This window comes from Camellia sinensis, chromosome 8 (genome assembly GCF_055761805.1).
Source record: "Camellia sinensis isolate YWXY chromosome 8, ASM5576180v1, whole genome shotgun sequence".
NCBI classification, from domain to species: Eukaryota; Viridiplantae; Streptophyta; class Magnoliopsida; order Ericales; family Theaceae; genus Camellia; species Camellia sinensis.
Genome location: NC_138968.1, coordinates 131,124,588 through 131,142,189, shown reverse-complemented (window position 1 = coordinate 131,142,189; position 17,602 = coordinate 131,124,588). Strand labels below are relative to the sequence as shown.

The following is a 17,602-nucleotide window of genomic DNA, read 5'->3' as shown; positions in this document are numbered from 1 at the left end:
AACCTAAAGAGGGAAAAGAAGAAAGAAATGAGGAAAAAGAAAGGCAGAGAAAGAGAGGAGAAGGAGGAATGGAGAAGGAGGAAGAAGAAAAAGAGAAGACGTCGGAGATGGCTTCGCCGGCCTAATGGGAAGCCGCAATCTGGCCACATCGGAGAGGGAGAAAGAGAAGGGGTAGAAGTAGAGGAGAGGAGGAGGATTGAAACTTTTTTTCCCTTTAACAATGGAGTTCGCAGATTTACCCAAACTCGGTACCAATTTCCAACCCCCTCTGCCCTCTCAACGCGAAACCCTCGACGCTGCTTCGCCTTCGCTGCTGGAGAAAGAGATTTTGGTGTGTGGTGGTTGCGGGTGAGGGTTTCATGTGAAATGTTTGACAACAAAGACATCTTCATGTACAGGTTTGTTCCATTCTCTCTCTCTCTCTCTCTCTCTCTCTCTTCTTTTGAATTTGAGAACCCTAGTTTATGTTTCCGTTTACTGTGTTTGGATGTGGAGAAAACCAAGTCAAATGAAAGGGAAAATTTGTAGTAAATGTTTCTTATTTTGGTCTTTGAAAATTGAGAAATGCCAAAAAAAAAAAAAAAAAAAAAAAAAAATTGATTGGACCCTAGAGAGTTTGCTCTCAATATGGGAAATTCAAACCCAAAATTTTAATTTGATCTATTATCATTACATTTTCTCTGCAACCAAACAGGATTGATTTTTTTGTTCTCTTACAAAATTTTGATCTTTGTTTTTGGGGTTATTCAAATTTGTATGATTTGCAGAGGGGACACTTCATTAGTAAAGAGTGCAGACAACAGTAGATAGAGATAGATGAAGCCAATGAGAAGAATTAGAAGATCTCTGCTTCCATGAGAGCCTTGAGAGTTGATCAGAAGAAACCCAACAAATCCTCATCCCCAAGGAAGACCCATTTCCTTCTCTGTCTCTTCTTTTTTTTCTTTCTTTCTTTTTTTCTTTTTTGGACCCCAAAACGACATCGTTTTGAGGCGCTGCAGGAAAGGCCGCTGGAGAGGGCGATCAAGGATCCGAACTCCCCTCTCTTTTCCCTTCTTTCGCTGGTTTTTAAACCACTTAAATTACACTTACAATTGGGCTCTTGATTCATTTGGTTGTTTTGAAACCAACATTTTAGCAACTACTCGGGTGATGTGTAGCAATTAGAAGGGTTCTTAAGATTACTTCAACCAATGCTATTTTTCGTTACTTAAACTATAAAAGTATACTTTTTTTTATTTGGGGTATTTACGTGTAGATTCTAATAAGTAGACTTGTTGTCTTATAGGCCCTAAGGGAAAAATTTATCATAAAAAAAGTTACTAATTGTAAGTTTTAACGACAATTTATAAAAATCATGACAAAAAAAGTCACTAATTGTCAATTTTTAGCAATGTATGTAAAGAATTATCACAAAAAAATTATTTTTAGTGACAATTTTACCAAGACTTATTTTCAATAGGACTTGGTGGGAATTAAGTTCAATTATTATGACCTATTGGTAATTTATCCTTTTTATTTTACCTAAATATTTTTTCCCCTCCATTTATGTGCTCCAGCGTTACTTTTTATTTTACTTGCCGATCCACACAAACTGTTTAAACTTTAAAGAACTTCCAAATGCTCTCCAAATAAAAGCTAGAAGAATTTTGTTAAAATAGCTAATATAATAGCCAGCTCGTTGGAGGGATTAAAATAGATGAGTGAGCTAGCTACAATCACTACAAAAAATTAAGGTTTTAGAAATCAAAATTTAAGAATAAAATTATTTTTTAGGGACCAAATATTTTTGTTGCAAAAAGTGTCGTTATTATATTTTTAGTAACGAAAATTAGACATTAGTGATGAATTATCATCCTTTTGGAACCAAATTTTTTGTCTCAAAAAATAAACAATTTTGAGATCAAATTATTTTGTCCCTAAACTCTATTTATTAGTGATATTTTCAAAATTTTGTCGCTAAAAGCCTTATTTTTGACTTTTCGGGACGACCTTTTAACGACTATCTTCATGACAATAGAAATTGATCCCTTAATATCTTTTGTAACAAAATTTTTACTTTTAAAGACTAAAACATTTTATCTCTAACACTCTTTTATGTTGTCGGGAATAGTCAACAAATCTCTTTTGAAGAGCTTATTGGAGATCCATTACCATCTCCTTTGAAGAGCCTATTGGAGATCCAATAAGAGTGAGAGCGGCAAAAGAGAATGAAGTATTTCCATAATTTTTTTTAGGAAAATTACAATTGAGTGTAAGTTTTCAAAAATAATTGCAAATCAATGGGAAAGCTTATCAATTTTCATAATTACAGTTATAAGTTTTTTCATGAATTTATAAAAATTTTATAAAAGTGAAACTTATTTTTAATTTTCCTTTTTTTTTTTTTTCTTTTTTTGTTCAATTAGTAAGGAAGTTGTGAGACTCGTATAGTTTTCTCTCAAAATATGCCATGCAAAAAACACAAAATTTGAACAATACACTTTCCTTTTCTTGACAAATGGAGACACGCTGGAAAACAAGTTAACTTTTTATTTTTCCTACTTTGAATACTTTTTCTGGGAACAATTTTTGACAAATGGATGAAGCATAAGAGTTTGCTAGAAAATGGTGCCTGAACTTGCTTATAAGCTCCAGAATTACAACATTTTTTAAAGGGTTAATAACACCAAGACCCCTCAACTATCCCTGAATATTATTTTAACTCCTTCATTTTTGAAAATTATGAAAATTATGAAGGCATCACAAATACAAATACACTTCTTTTGGAGGTGGTCTAGAGGGATTGAAAGTAATACAATTTTATAATTGGAGTTAAAATATTCATGTTCAGAGACAAGAAGGGTGAAGTGATATTCACTAATTGAGGCGTTTTCGGTATAATAAACTCTTTTTTAAAAATCAACTCGAATTTAATGCCCTTCCTGCCCACAGCTCAGCTCAGCATAGTGGAGTTAATGGGCACGGAACCCCCACAGTTTTGCTGTTTTCTATCTTTATGTTTGGGGTACACATGTCATACCGTGCATTACGTACATCTGCTTCACCATTATTTGCAGTGCATTCTAATATCTTGTATACAAAATATGATGAAACACGTCTTTGTAGAATTTTCAAATATAATTTTTAAATTGAAATCAAAATGATAAATTTTTAATTAAAAAACTTGTTAATTTTTAGCAATTTTTTTGGTATGAATATATGTGTGCGTATTTATACAATTTTTCAAAATGCCACTTTGGGGACTATCATGAAGATGGACAACTGAGGAGCAGTGTAATTTATCAAGGGTTCATTTCGACATCACCAAGCAGTCTTTATATTACAAATCAGAATTTATGTTTTAATAAGGTACTCCTTTCCTTCTCTTTATCTTCGGTTTGGTTGGTATGCATTTATTGTTTGGGTAATTAAAATCCTTTGTTTTGATTTGAATGCATGCAGTATGATAGGCAAGATATCTAATGAAGTTAGGTATGCCATAAATATGTTGTATTGCTTGCTACAGTTCCTACCTCCTGATAAAAGATAAAGAAGATTTTCTGTAGCCTTACTAATTAAATGTACTCAGGCTCCGTTTGGCAAGAATTAAACGGGGCTTTTTTGGTTATTTTAGTTACAAAAGACAAAATAGGTTATTTTAGTCACAAAAAACAAAATGTCACATTCAACCCATAATCATTGCATTCTTCTCTCACAAAAAAAAGCTAAAAAAGCCAAAAAGTCCTTCCCAAACCAAACTTTTTAGCCCAGGCTAAAATAGCCAAAAAAATCAAAAAGCCAAAAAGCCAACCCACTTCCCAAACGGAGGCTCAGGAAGTATGACCCTGGTTTGACTGTTGAACTTCTAGGTCCCGTTTGTTTTCAGAGGTAAAATAGAAGGGATTTATAGTGAGGGGATTTATAGTGAGAAAATTAAGTAAAATTATGTTTATTTTGATGATAGTTGTTAGTGTAGGAATTGTTAAATTATTTTTATATAAAATAATAAAAAAAATAAAAAAATATAAAAAATATAAAAAATTAAACATTAATATTTATAAAAAAAATTCCTAATATATAACAAATAAAAAAAATAAAAAAATTTATACTCCCCTCACTATTTTTCTAATACCATCTCCACAACCTCCATCTCAATACTCTCCCCAACCTCCATCTATATCACCTCCACCATCCTAATCCCCTCCACAACTCTACAAACAAACACAACATTAAATAGCACCTCCACCATCCTAATCCCCTCCCATCTACTTAACCCAAAACAAACGGCCCCCTAAAAGCTTGTGTATCTGGGATCTAGAATTTCTTATGATACTTCTAAAACCTTTATTTTCATTCAACATATAAAGGAAAATTTTGTCAAAAATAAACCATTACATATCACAAATATCAAAAAAAAATTAATATAGGGTAAATTAAATTGACCATCTTTGAGATTTACAAAAAAAATCAATTCACAAATTTAGAATAATTACATCAATCTCTTTTTTAGTGAGACTAAAGTGATCGAAACTAATTTAAATGTGATGTAAACACAAGATAGTCAATAATAAAAATATATATTATAATATAAAAGAGATGTTAACACCATTTTTATGCTCATTCTACAAATGAATAACTAATGAAAATTGGACAAAGTGTTATATAAATTAAAATTTTAAGGGAGTATGGTGTAATTATGTTAAACTTCTAAGGCTTGATGTATTTTCTGCAAACCTCTTAGGCTCTTAGGAAGTTAGTGTAATTTACCTTTTAATTTAATAATGAATAGATCATCCTTAAAAAATAAATAAGCACAAGTTAAATGTGTCTTGAGGCTTGTTGTATGATGTCCCCAAAGTGTTAAACCAGAGAAAATAATAAAAAGAAATGCCAAGTGGCGTGTTTCACATGTGTCTTAGCGTGTCACTATTAATTTGAAGTGCCCATGCTTTATAGGTTACAGTTAATGCCTACTTAACTTCATGATTGGCCTTACTGAGTAATGTGGATAAGGAATTAGTTGCATTGTACTCCCCAAAATAAATAGTGAACAATTTAGAAATATTAGCTGCCTGTAGAACCATGTAGTCCAGTTTTGACATCTGAGATCTGTGGTCATACAATAATCTGGGCATGATAATTCTTGACATTTAGTATGATTAATGACACATTCCTAGTGTTTTTAGAGTTGTTTGAATCAGCTTGAATCTTACAACAGCCTTAAGCCTACTCTTCATGGAATGCCTGAACATTAAAGTTTAATTAATTTCCTTCAGGTACAGGTGCTTTTTCACTTGGAGTGAAAGTTGAATTTCATTAACAGGCAAACATTGTTTAGGACAGCATATGATCCAAGTTTGATTAGTTGGCTATTTTCCTCTGATTGGTTACCTTTATTTCTAGCAAGTAATATTATTATTATGTTGGCATAAATAGAGATAGCACAAACCAAACCACTAATCTTATTTATAACTGAAAATCAAAACATAAAGTTGGTATCCGTCGTAATAAAATGTAACATCATAGGTAACTAAGAAAGAAATAAGCATAAAATCCCATCCTAAAAGTGACCCCGCAAACGATGACCTAAGAAAATGCATATAACAAAATATCAGATTGAAAATAGCTAGATAGACACTGAGAAGTGACTGACTGACTGATTGAATAATAGTTTGAACTTTTAAGTTCTTGGCTTGAGTCTACCCTCATTTGCAAGCTTGAAGAGACGGGCTTGAGTCGCTGCAGCCTTGTTTGAGCCAATTGCCGCCATGAAATTGTCTCTGACTTGCTTGGTCGTTAAAGGAAACTTCGTATCCACCATGGAGTTCAACAACGAAGCCGTCCCTTCTCGGTAGAGCGCCCCGAACCCATCGGTACGAGCATTCAAAAGTGCTTGTTTCAAGCTAAGATTTGATCCAAACCCCGGAACACTAGCTGTACCAAACGCTCCGCCCACGGTCCCCCAAAATCCCAACACGCTCCATATGAGTCCTGGGTGAGTCCTCCAATAACTGCAGTGTTCACAAACAAAATATTAAATTTTGTTGATGCTTTATATTGGAACAATATATTGTTTGTGATTCACAGGCTCATGCGTGCTGTTATAATTATAACTTACTTGCATGTAAAAGGTGGTGAATTTGGATCATAGACAAATGGTGGTGAGGGTATTGTGGGGGTGCCAGGATCAATGATTGGGGTGGTTGGTGGAGTTTCAATGATGGGTGTTGGCGGAGTTTCAATGATGGGTGTCGGCGGAGTTTCAATGATGGGTGTTGGTGGGGTATCTCCGCCATAAGTTGGAGGGGAATTGTAGTAACCACCACCACCGCTTGTTGGAGGGGCTGGCGTAGGATCATAATGTCCTCCGCTTGGTGGGTTTCCACAGTTCGAAGGTGGTGTACCTCCATAGCTACCTCCGCCTCCATGAGAGGGTGGTGTGCTTCCATAGCTACCGCCTCCATGTGATGGGGTTCCGTGAGAGGGTGGTGTGCTTCCATAGCTACCTCCACCGCCATGTGGTGGACTTCCATGTGAACCTGCAACCAGTAAAACCACCGTCTTAGCCCGAGTGTCGTTCTTTTCTTTTATTATCTTTTATTTATTTTTCATTTTCCCCCTGTTTTTGGTGGGGCAATTAAAACTAACAATTTTCATCAGCGGGCGATTGCTAAATTTAAAACTATTATTATAGAGGTATCTACAGTATTCAGTCTTAGGTTGTGTATTTAGCTATGGGAGCTGCAAATCTATGGTCACTCACCCGTAGTTGATGGTGACAAATTTTCTTCCAAATACAGCTAAAATAGTTAGAAAGAACTAATGAAAGACATGTCTATCTAAAAAAGTTGCTATACTGCAAGAACTAAAAACAGTGATAAAACAAACCATGAGACTCCCAAGTTGTGTGTTTGTGTGTGTGTGTGTGTGTGTGTGTGTGTGAGAGAGAGAGAGAGAGACCGGATGGAGGGGTTCCTGTATGTGGGTCTGGAGAGTAATAGTTCTTTTGATCATCAGCACTAATAATAGACATGACAGGAATGAGCAAGTTCTGAGACAGCAAAGCAGCAACCAAAGTCCACATGAGCAGAGAAGTCTGTTGAATGTTTCTCTCCCTCTCCATCTCTGTCTGCTTTCAAAGATACCTCACCGAGAAGAAAAAGCAAGGAAAGAAGGGAAAGAGGTGGTCTGAGTGTGAGAGATGAAGAGTGCTTTCAGAAGGAGAGGTGAATATAAAGAGTGGACAGAAGAGGGAAGTAAATAAGCAGGTAGAGGAGTATGTGGGTTAGTTGATTATTTGCAGCTGCATTTAAAGGACCATTCATTGCTTGCAGTGAATATATAACATACAAAAGATGAGTCTCAAATAAACATTTCTAGCACGGTCTTGGTACTCCACAGATTCAAAATCTTAGCATAACTAAACTATGATTTAAACAATTCTAACATGTTTCTCATCTTATGTCTCTCTCTCTCTCTTTCTTTCTTTTTCTCTCTCTCTCTCTCTCTCTCTCTCTCTCTCTCTATATATATATATATATATATAAATTTATATTATGACCATACTGCCAATACTTGACATGGGCATGCACAAATGTCACATTCCCCTATTTTTTTTTTTTTATAGGCAAAAAGAAGACTTTATTGATGGAAAAAACAATTTACATCAATAAAGAGGAGCTTGGAGCTATAAGAAGCTCCAACATCCTAGTTGGTGAGAAACCAACGCACAAAGCAAAAGCAAGAAAACCAAAGAGATTAAAACCAGCAGCCCTTCCAGGCTGTGGCTCTACAACAGCCCAACCAAGCACCAAAACCTCCAAAACCTCCAAACACCAAACAGATCAGGAGATAATCTACCGCAGCCCTTCATTCAAAACAACTCCATCAGCCCTTCAATCAATCCAAGCCCCATTTTTGTTTAATCGAACACAGCAGCAAAAACATCTGACGCACCTGATCGTAGCATTCACCAAGAACACCTCATTCACACAGACCAACAGCACAGCACCACAACAGAACAGGTAGATTAGACACCAAAACAGCACAGTTGCAGCATTCCAATTGTATGCATCACTCCTCAGAAGATTCATCAAAACCAGTTGCAGCTCAAATTCCATTTCTGATGCAACACCAACCAGTGTACCTGATGCAGCTCAGCCTACCTTTCAACATAGCATGGCAACCTCTCCACCAAGCAGATCAGATTAACCAGGATATATAGCATCCCCCAAACCTTACTGCCGACAGAGCATCCCCCATAAATGACCCAGTCCAAACATGACAATAAGGAGATAGAACCCAAACAACCAGAGCACCTCATCAGCATGCAACCAGAACACCCCAGGGCTAATCATCAAGACCAGAACAACAGACATCAACTCTGTTGAGCTACCAAAAGACACCATAATTCCAATCCTATATTACCTTCCAGCTCTATAAGTTACCAGAGCAATCTGCTGCATGAACTCCTGAGGCAAGCACTTTCTAATCTGCTGCAGATTATGCACCAGATCATGGACAGTGTAGTTCAAAGCTGGGACATAGGATTTAACCCACAAAGCAATTCGTACCTCAATGGTTTCACACAGAGCAACGAAATTAGGTTCCACCCCATTGAACACAGAGTCGTTCCTCTGTTTCCATATTGACCAGAAAATAGCATATGGTATTACACTCCACAACTTCTTTTCAATTTGCCTTATTCTACAACCATACCACCATTGAAGAGCACTCTGAACCGAACCAGGTGAAACCCACTGCATCCCCCACCTTTTGACAAAATAAGACCAAATCAGCCACACATAAGGGCAGTGAAGTAACACATGATTAATAGTTTCCTCCCCTTCTTTGCAGAAAACACAGCAGACATCAACATTGGCATTGAGGATACCAATCCTATGCAAATAACTAGCAGATTTGATTCTTCCCCTCCAAACCAACCAACCAAAGAATAGTGCTCTTGGTGGAGCAGGGGCCTTCCACAACCAAGTAGAGATCAAACTATTAGACCCAAAGCCCAATTCAAACCACTGATAGACAAATGATACACTAAAGCCGCCAGATGAAGTAGCATTCCAAGTCAGACAGTTAGCAACATTAGCTCTGAGCAAAAGGGGGCTACTTAGATGCTGTAGCAATCTACTTAATTCTTTTTCCTCCTAGGCAAAGAGGGGCCTCCTAAAATTAAACACCCAATTCCCATATACATCTCTATTGCTGTGAAACATGAATACAGACCCTTGCTTGTCAACTGATAGGGAGTATAGCCTAGGAAATTCATCTCTAAGACAGACGCCCTCTGCCCAACAATCAGACCAAAATCTAATTCTTCTGCCATCTCCAATCTTGACCATAGCATTGCTCTTAAAAAACTGCATAAGCTCTGCCCTAGAAGCCACAGTGTAAATAATGTCAGCCCATATCTTGGAGAAAGTGCTACCCTCTCATTAGAAGGAAACCATGCCCCACCTAACTCCCTGTACTTACCACATATAACATCCTTCCAAAGAGAGTTCTCTTCAGTACCAAACCTCCACCACCACTTCAGTAAAAGGCATACATTCATAATTCTAATTCTCTTAACACCCAACCCTCCTATGTTTTTACTTTTAGAAACATCCTCCCATTTCACCAAATGCACTTTCCTCCTCAAATCTGAGCCACCCCAAAGAAAACCAGACTGAATGCTTTCCATCTTTTTTGCTACCATCTCAGGCATCTTAAATATTAAGAGATAAAATATAGGTAAGCTGGTAAGGACAGACTTAATCAAAGTTAGCCGACCTGCAAATGATAGATATCTCCTCTTCCAAGAAGCAAGCCTTTGTTTACACTTATCAATCACTGGCCGCCAAGTTCTGCTACTTCTTGGGCTGGCCCCTAAAGGCAGCCCCAAGTATTTGATGGGCAATTTCTGGAATTTACAATTCAACCTACATGCAAAATCTTGACCCAACTCATCTGGAATCCCTACCCCACAGACCACACTTTTGTTAAAATTAATCCTGACAAGACTTCAAAACACCTGAGAATTCGTTTTATATTGACCATTTCCCCCAAATCTGCTTCACAGAACAAAATGGTAACATCCGTCACATTCCCCTATTATGTGATGGATTACGATATCAATACTATATAATGGTCTTTGGTGAAGTTTATAAGATTACTTCTAACTTTTTTAGTTTGAAAATATATCAGAATGATTAGTATAGCGTTTGCTTATAATTTTGTGAGACATAAACAACTTATTTAAGTTTAAAAAAAAAAGGACCATGCAACCTTAGAGGCTGACCAGGCAAGGCTAAAAAATACTAAGGTCTCATTTGGAAACAAATTATTTTAATAATTTTTTAATTTCTTACAAAAAGATATCAGAAAAGTAGAAAGAGTGATATAACAACTTATAATGATTTTTTAACTTTTTAATTAAAATATATAGTTGCCGAAGGAGTTCTTAGTTGCAAGCAAAACCAAAGAGCCAAATGAAAAGAAGGTACAAACTACATGAATTATGTGTCTTTTAATTCTCACACATGAAGCTCAACCCTGATTCATGAGAGAAATGAAGAATCACATAGCTGCCAGTGCATGGTGGGTGGTAATTACCTCACCATAGCATGAGTTTTTGTGTGTTTTAGGGGGGTTAAAATGTACAATCTTCTAATGGAGACGGTAAAATAATATTCAATGATAGTTGAGGGTGTGTCACAGATAATTTACCCATTAATTGTTAAACAGAAATGTTTAAGACTTTCTTTTTTAGGGGTTCCATGACCCCCAATTTGATCTTGGCTCTTGATGTGTGTGTGTGTGAGGCTCATCGATGAAGGGGCTAGATATGAAATGGGTCGAATCCAAGCCTTGGGCCGATCCAATCTCCTAAGCCCAAATCCAAATCGGTCAGATGAGCATGTGGGCAACCCAACCAAGCCCAACCCCATTACCAACAGTCCACCCAAGTCCTCAAGCACTTGGGCTCAACTCGCAGTGGAAAGGCCAGTCCAGCTGCGATACTAGGCTGGAGCCGAGCTGTAGGACTCATTCTATGGGCCGAACTAATGGGTCGAACCCATCATCAGAACCAAAGTGGGGCCAAGTTCCATACACAGATATCAAAATGGGTGAACCCATCCCTACAGTAGTCTCGCAAAAGGCCGAACTGAGGTACAACGGTACCGAGCCGAGGGAACCTTTCACAAAAACGTGGAAGCTGTGAGTATATGCATGTGCAAAATGCCACCTCAGCTGGTCCCCTACACCTAGAATTACGAAAATAGTTAAACCAGAGGAATGTGGTTTGTTATCAGCATGACTACAATGAATATATGCACCCTTTGACAACTACCAGATGATCCTCCACCTTGATGAATGCTAAAAGGAAACTTGGCAGCACCAGAGCTCCGTGAAACTATCTTGGACAACAAGCAAGGAGTTCTATATAAACCACACTAACTTCACATTGAAGGTAACTAATCTAAACTGAACTCTCTACACTTAGGGAGCATCTTTCTCCTTCCTCGATTACTTATTCCCACACCGGAGGGGCTATTCGGCCAACCCCGGCTGGGCAGCTCTGACGGTGCTTCTTGTTGCAGGGCCTCAATTCTTGGACAGTCTAATCAAGTGCGAAGCTCCGATCCACAATCATCAAGTACGGTATTCAGTACGCACAATTGCTGCGGTGAACGTGGAAACTTTGCCTCAGAGCTCTGCACTCGATTCCGGTGATGGGGATTGTGGACATCCCATATTCGGCACATACTCCATAAACGGAAAAGACAAAGGACAAAGACTTGGCACTCCCAACAGTCTTAAAAGAAAAAATCGGGAACAATAACTAGATCCCCGAATCTGTTGAGCATCGACTGCCCTTCGCTGGAGGTTCTTCTCGTCACTTTCTTCTGGAAAATGATTACAAAGATCGAATCATAGACTCCATGGGGATGGAGATACAGGAGCTAAAAGCGCAACTCAAAAGGGTGCTGACCCGACGGAGAAGAGGACCGATGTAGAGACCTCTCACCTGCGGCAGAGACCTCTCGCCTGTGACAGAGAAGCTCATCTAGAGAACCACCGGTGAAGAAGATCCCTAGAAATGAATCTGGGAAACAGAGCCAGCCAATCCCAGTACAAAGTGAGGTGGCGAGCAGCCACACCCGTGGGTCATGCCGGTGAAAGGCTAAAAGGCAAAAAATGGTTAGCCAACAGACTGAGTACCCTCCTCAAGACCTTCGTACTTGGCTGATTGGCAACAAACAGAATTAGCAACGTCGAGATCATCTAGACCGTACCATCCTCCAGAGAGAGCACCGAGCGTTGGATAAGCTTGTCTCCTCCCCCATTCTCCCTTGAAATCGAGGCCACGAGACCTCCCAAGAAATTCACCCTGCCAAAATTCACGTCGTACGATGGGAAGCCAAACCCATTGACGCACATCAACCATTATAGATAGATGATGTCCCTATCGAGCTGAGAGGAAGCACTGATGTGCAAAGTCTTCTCGTCCAGCTTGGGAGAATCCAGACTCCAATCGTTCGATCGACTCCCCGCTGGATCAATTTATGATTGGAAGCAGCTCTCTGAAGAGTTCTTAGCCAGGTTCGTCTCCAACACAAAGATCTTGAAAGAGCCGGATACACTGTTCGGTCTCCGAAAGGAACAGGAAGAAGCGCTGCGCAATTATGCTATGAGGTATTGGGAAGAGTACAATGATTTAGAGGAAAACGTTTGCAGTGAGCAGATGGCTGTTATGTCCTTCAAACATGGTCTGCGCCCGGAAAGTAAGTTGAGACAGTCACTTACCAAGCGCCCGGCCATAGCACTGAAGAATTTGTGTGCCAGGATTGAGCAGTACGCTCGCCTCGAAGATGACCAGATCCCTATCAAGGTAGCACCAGCAGAACAAAGTGCTCGGCACAAGAAGAGAACGAACTGAAGGGAACACCGGGGACTCATAGTGAACGAGGTGGACAAGTCCAAATCTCACGAAGCAGTCGTGACCGTATTCAAAGAACCAATCTATCATACCTTGAAAAAGATCAAGAGAGAGCCCTTCTTTATTTGGTCACTGAAAATGTTGGGAGATCCGGCTCGGCGTAATCAAAAGCTCAGATGCACTTATCACCAAGACAGGGGCATATGACTAAAAATTGCAAAGTACTGAAGCAACACCTGGAAGACCTAGTAGCAGCTGGACACCTCCGAGACTACATTACCTCGGCTGGTAATAAATGTGATTCATAGAACAACGACCCAGAAGCGCGAAGAGGCGCTAGAAGAAGAAATTGCTAAGGCTATGCAAATTCAGCAGGTCATGTCAGTAGAGCCCGCATCAAAAAAGGTACGCACAGTACCCAAGTCCCCTTTGTGCACTGTTTCGTTTACTAGAAAGGATTTAGAAGGCATATAGCACCTACATACTAATGCACTGATTATAACTGTGGGAATTGGAAAACGGTTTGACGTAAAACAAGTCCTGGTAGATCAAGGCAGTGTAACAGACATATTGTATTATGACTTGTTCAGAAAGCTCAGTCTCTCTGAGTAGCACCTCACCCCAGCTGTAGCTCTCTTAGTTGGCTTCAATTCACAACCAGAGTGGCCACTTGGCAGAATAGTGTTGCCGGTTGTGGCAGAAACGAAAACCCTCCAGATAGAGTTTTTAGTTTTTAACACACCTTCTCCTTACAACGCCATACTCGCCCGACCATGGATTCACCAAATGGAGGCGGTCCCTTCAACCTACCACCAGGTCATCCGTTTTCCAACAGAACATGGAGTAGAGCAGATTTCAAGGGATCAGGTTGCGTCCAAACATTGCTTCATGGCGGCAATGAAGGCTAAACAACTTTGCAACCGGGTACAGATAGTGGAAGTGGTCGAACAACTAGTCTTAGAAAATGTAGGAGAAACCCCAGAAGAAAAGATGGTAGAGGATTTGGAGAAAGTCTTGGTAAAAGAGGATGATCCAGAAAAGCACTTCTTTATCGGTACCTCGCTAGGCACTGATAAGAAACTTCAGCTACTTGAATTGCTGAGGGAAAATATGGAGGTATTCGCATGGTCAGCATATGATACTCTATGGTTGAATCCAGAATTTTCTTGCCACAAACTCAACATCAATCCCTCTGCTCGGCCTGTTGTGCAGAAAAGTCAGAGATCCTCAGTTGAGCACACTGAAGCGGTAATTGCCGAAGTCGAAAAGCTCCTAGCATCAGGAGCAATTAGAGAAGTTCAATACCCACAATGGCTGTCCAACATAGTTATAGTAAAAAAGAAGAACGGAAAATGGAGAGTCTGTGTTGATTTCACCTGCCTGAATAGAGCTTGTCCCAAGGATAGTTTTCCTCTACCTCGCATCGATCAACCAGTGGATTCAATAGCAAGCCATGAGCATATGAGCTTTCTAGATACTTATAGTGGTTATCACCAGATACCACTGTTCGGCCCAGATCAGGAGAAGACAGCGTTTATCACTCCAAGGGGCACTTATTGTTACAAAGTAATGTCGTTCAGCCTTAAGAACGCCAGGGCAACCTACCAGCGAATGGTCACTTGAATGTTCAAGGACTAACTTGGAAAAACCATGGAAGCTTATATAGATGATATGGTAGTAAAAAGCAAGCTCGCTACAAACCACCTTGGAGACTTAAGAGAAGTCTTTAATATCCTGAAAAACCATCAACTTCGCCTTAATGCCTCGAAATGCGCTTTGAAGGTAGGAACATGGAAGTTCTTGGGGTACATGGTCACTCATAGAGGAATCGAGGCAAATTCGGACCAAATCAAAGCAATACAAGAGCTTGAAGTACCAACAAAGGCTAAAGAGCTACAGAAGTTGGCCAAAATGGCGGTCGCCCTGAATCGGTTCATCAGCAAGTCTTCAGATCGGATGAAGCCCTTCTTCCAGCTACTAAGAAAAAAGGTAGCATTTGAATGGAGTCCTGAGTGTACCGAAGCATTGCAAAGTCTCAAAAGATACCTCAGTGCACCACATTTTCTGTCCACTCCAGAACCAGGGGAGGAACTGTACTTATATCTGGCAGTCTCAGACCATGTCGTAAGCGCGGTATTGATTCGAGAAGTTAACAAGGAATAGAGGCCAGTATACTATGTTACCAAGACTCTACTAGATGCCGAGACACGGTATCTACCCTTGGAAAAGTTAGCTTACGCATTGCTTATCGCCTCAAGAAAGTTGCAACATTACTTCTAGGGGCATACTATCAATGTCCTCACTGAATTCCCCTTCAGATCTGTCTTCAGCCGAGTTGATTTCTCTAGCCGAACAACAAAATGGGCGGTAGAACTTGGTGAGTTTGACATTCGATATCAATCCAGGACAGCAATCAAGGCCCAGGTCTTGGCAGATTTCATCACAGAATTCGCTCCCACCTAGAGTACCAAGCCTGAGAACTCCATTGCGACACAGGTGCCACGCACCACCGAACTGGAAAACAATGCACTTCAGAACCATGAAAACTCTTTATTGGAAACATTTGGCAGCTCTATGTCGACGGATCATCCAATAACCGAGGTTCGAGAGCAGGGGTAGTACTTATGTCACCAAAAGGGTTTATTTGGGAGCAAGCTCTTAGGCTCGGCTAGAAGGCTTCTAATAATGAGACGGAATACGAATCACTGTTGGCTGGTTTACGCAGTGCCGAATACTTCAGTGCAGAGCAACTTCTTGTTTTCAGCGATTCTTAATTGGTGGTAAACTAGCTTTGTGGGGTCAGTGAATCACGAGACGAAAGAATGGCTATGTATGCAGGCAAAGCCAAGGATCTGCTCAAAAAATTTTGATCTATACGAGTGGAATGAATTAGTCGGGACAAAAATAGCCATGCTGATGCTCTGGCCTGCCTTGGCTCATCAGTAGATAACAAAGACACTAGAAAAGTTTGGGTTGAGTTCGTGCTAGAACCAAGCATTGCATCTCCAGTCCTCTACAGCAACCCAGAGCCAAGCTGGATGGATCCGATACTTGCTTTTCTGAAATCTAGCACTCTCCCCGAAGATAAAAAGGAAGCCAACAAAATCCAACATAGGTTAGCTCGATTCTGGGTCTCACTATCTGGAAAGTTATACAGACGTTCTTATCTCGGTTCTTACTTTTTATGCGTGCATTCAAATCTGGTCGAAAATGTTCTCTATGAAATTCATGATAGAATTTGTGGATGCCACGTTAACGGAAGGTCGCTGGCGCACTGAGCCCTCACTCACGGGTACTGGTGGCCACGGATGCAACAAAATGTACAGTAGTACGTTTAACAATGCGATAAATGTCAGAGGTTTCTTCCACTAATTCATCAACTAGGCAAAACTCTCACTCCACTCACCAATCCATGGCCCTTTGCCCAATGAGGTCTGGATATTGTCGGACCGTTGGCACGAGGCACTGGGAACAGGCGATTCTTCATCGCTGCAACTGACTATTTCACTAAGTGGGTTGAAGTCGAAGCCCTGGCAAGTATCAAAGAAGCAGACACAAAACGGTTTGTCATGAAGAACGTCGTGGTCCATTTCGGCATCTCGCGGGTACTGATTGCAGATAATGGAACACAGTTTGATAGAAAGATCTTCAGAAAGTTTTGTGCCGACCTCAGAATCGAATATCGGAACTCTTCTCCAGGCTACCCATAAAGTAATGGGCAGGCAGAAGCGTCAAAAAAAACCATCATCAATGGAGTAAAGAAGCGGCTCGAATATGCAAAAGGAAAATGGGTTAAAGAGTTACCCCACGTACTATGGGCTTACCAAAACCACAGTACAGCGCTCAACGGGGGAAACACCTTACTCTTTAACTTATGAAATGGAGGCCATTATCCCACTCGAAGTAAGTCTCCCAACCCTCCGGTCTGAACTGTTTGAAAGCACAAGTAAAGCATTGGATATGTCAGAAGGCCGAAGAGAAGCCGTACTGATCAGACTTGTAGCATATCAACAGCAGCACATCAAAAGTTTCAACCAAAAAGTTTTCCCAAGACAATTCACACCTGGAGAGCTGGTTTTGAGGAAAGTTATGGATCACAAAAGGGTGCCTGGTGAAGGAAAACTTGGCCTTAACTGGGAAGGTCCATACAAAGTCACAGTTGTTTCTGGAAATGGAGCTTACTACCTAGAAGATCTCAAAGGCAGAGCCATACCTTGGCCCTGGAATGTAGCAAATCTCAAGAAATATTATCAATAGAATTGTACCTCAACTTCTCTATCAGAATGTAAAGACATTTGTCTCTTGACCAATGCATATGCCTCTCCACTTCCCTCAAATTTATCAAAATTTTTGTAATTAGCTTTGGTGTTCACCAAACGGAAATAGGTTTGATGTTTATCAAACGGAATTAGCTTTGGTACTTACCAAACGGAAATAGCTTTGGTGTTCACCAAACGGAAATAACTTTAATGTTTATCAAACAGAATTAGCTTTGGTACTTACTAAACGGAATTAGCTTTGGTGTTCACCAAACGAAAATAGCTTTGATGTTTATCAAACGAAATTAGCTTTGGTACTTACCAAACGGAAATAGCTTTGGTGTTCACCAAACGGAAATAGCTTTGATGTTTATCAAACGAAATTTGCTTTGGTACTTACCAAATGGAAATAGCTTTGATGTTT

At 39.8% G+C, this 17,602-nt stretch overlaps 3 protein-coding genes across 4 annotated transcripts; 2 read left to right on the top strand and 1 right to left on the bottom strand.

The window, feature by feature from the left end:
* Positions 1-5,421: 5,421 nt before the first annotated feature.
* Positions 5,422-7,288, bottom strand: PDF1 (protodermal factor 1). 2 transcript variants are annotated; one of them, XM_082883490.1, is made up of 4 exons: positions 6,943-7,288; positions 6,490-6,521; positions 6,101-6,438; positions 5,422-5,993 (listed from the first exon to the last, which is right to left on the bottom strand). In XM_082883490.1, the coding sequence occupies exons 1-4, from the start codon at positions 7,103-7,105 to the stop codon at positions 5,663-5,665; spliced, it is 864 nt and encodes a 287-aa protein (XP_082739616.1). In that variant the 5' UTR covers positions 7,106-7,288; the 3' UTR covers positions 5,422-5,662. The 2 variants fall into 2 exon arrangements, with proteins under 2 accessions (XP_082739616.1, XP_028085887.2); XM_028230086.2 differs by having other exon boundaries at positions 6,101-6,521.
* Positions 7,289-12,469: 5,181 nt separating this feature from the next.
* On the top strand, positions 12,470-12,919 carry LOC145798049 (uncharacterized). The gene has a single exon (XM_082885503.1). The coding sequence runs from the start codon at positions 12,470-12,472 to the stop codon at positions 12,917-12,919; it is 450 nt and encodes a 149-aa protein (XP_082741629.1).
* Positions 12,920-16,693: 3,774 nt separating this feature from the next.
* On the top strand, positions 16,694-17,176 carry LOC145798048 (uncharacterized). The gene has a single exon (XM_082885502.1). It carries the CDS (start codon positions 16,694-16,696, stop codon positions 17,174-17,176), a length of 483 nt encoding a protein of 160 aa, XP_082741628.1.
* The last annotated feature ends 426 nt before the right edge of the window (positions 17,177-17,602 follow it).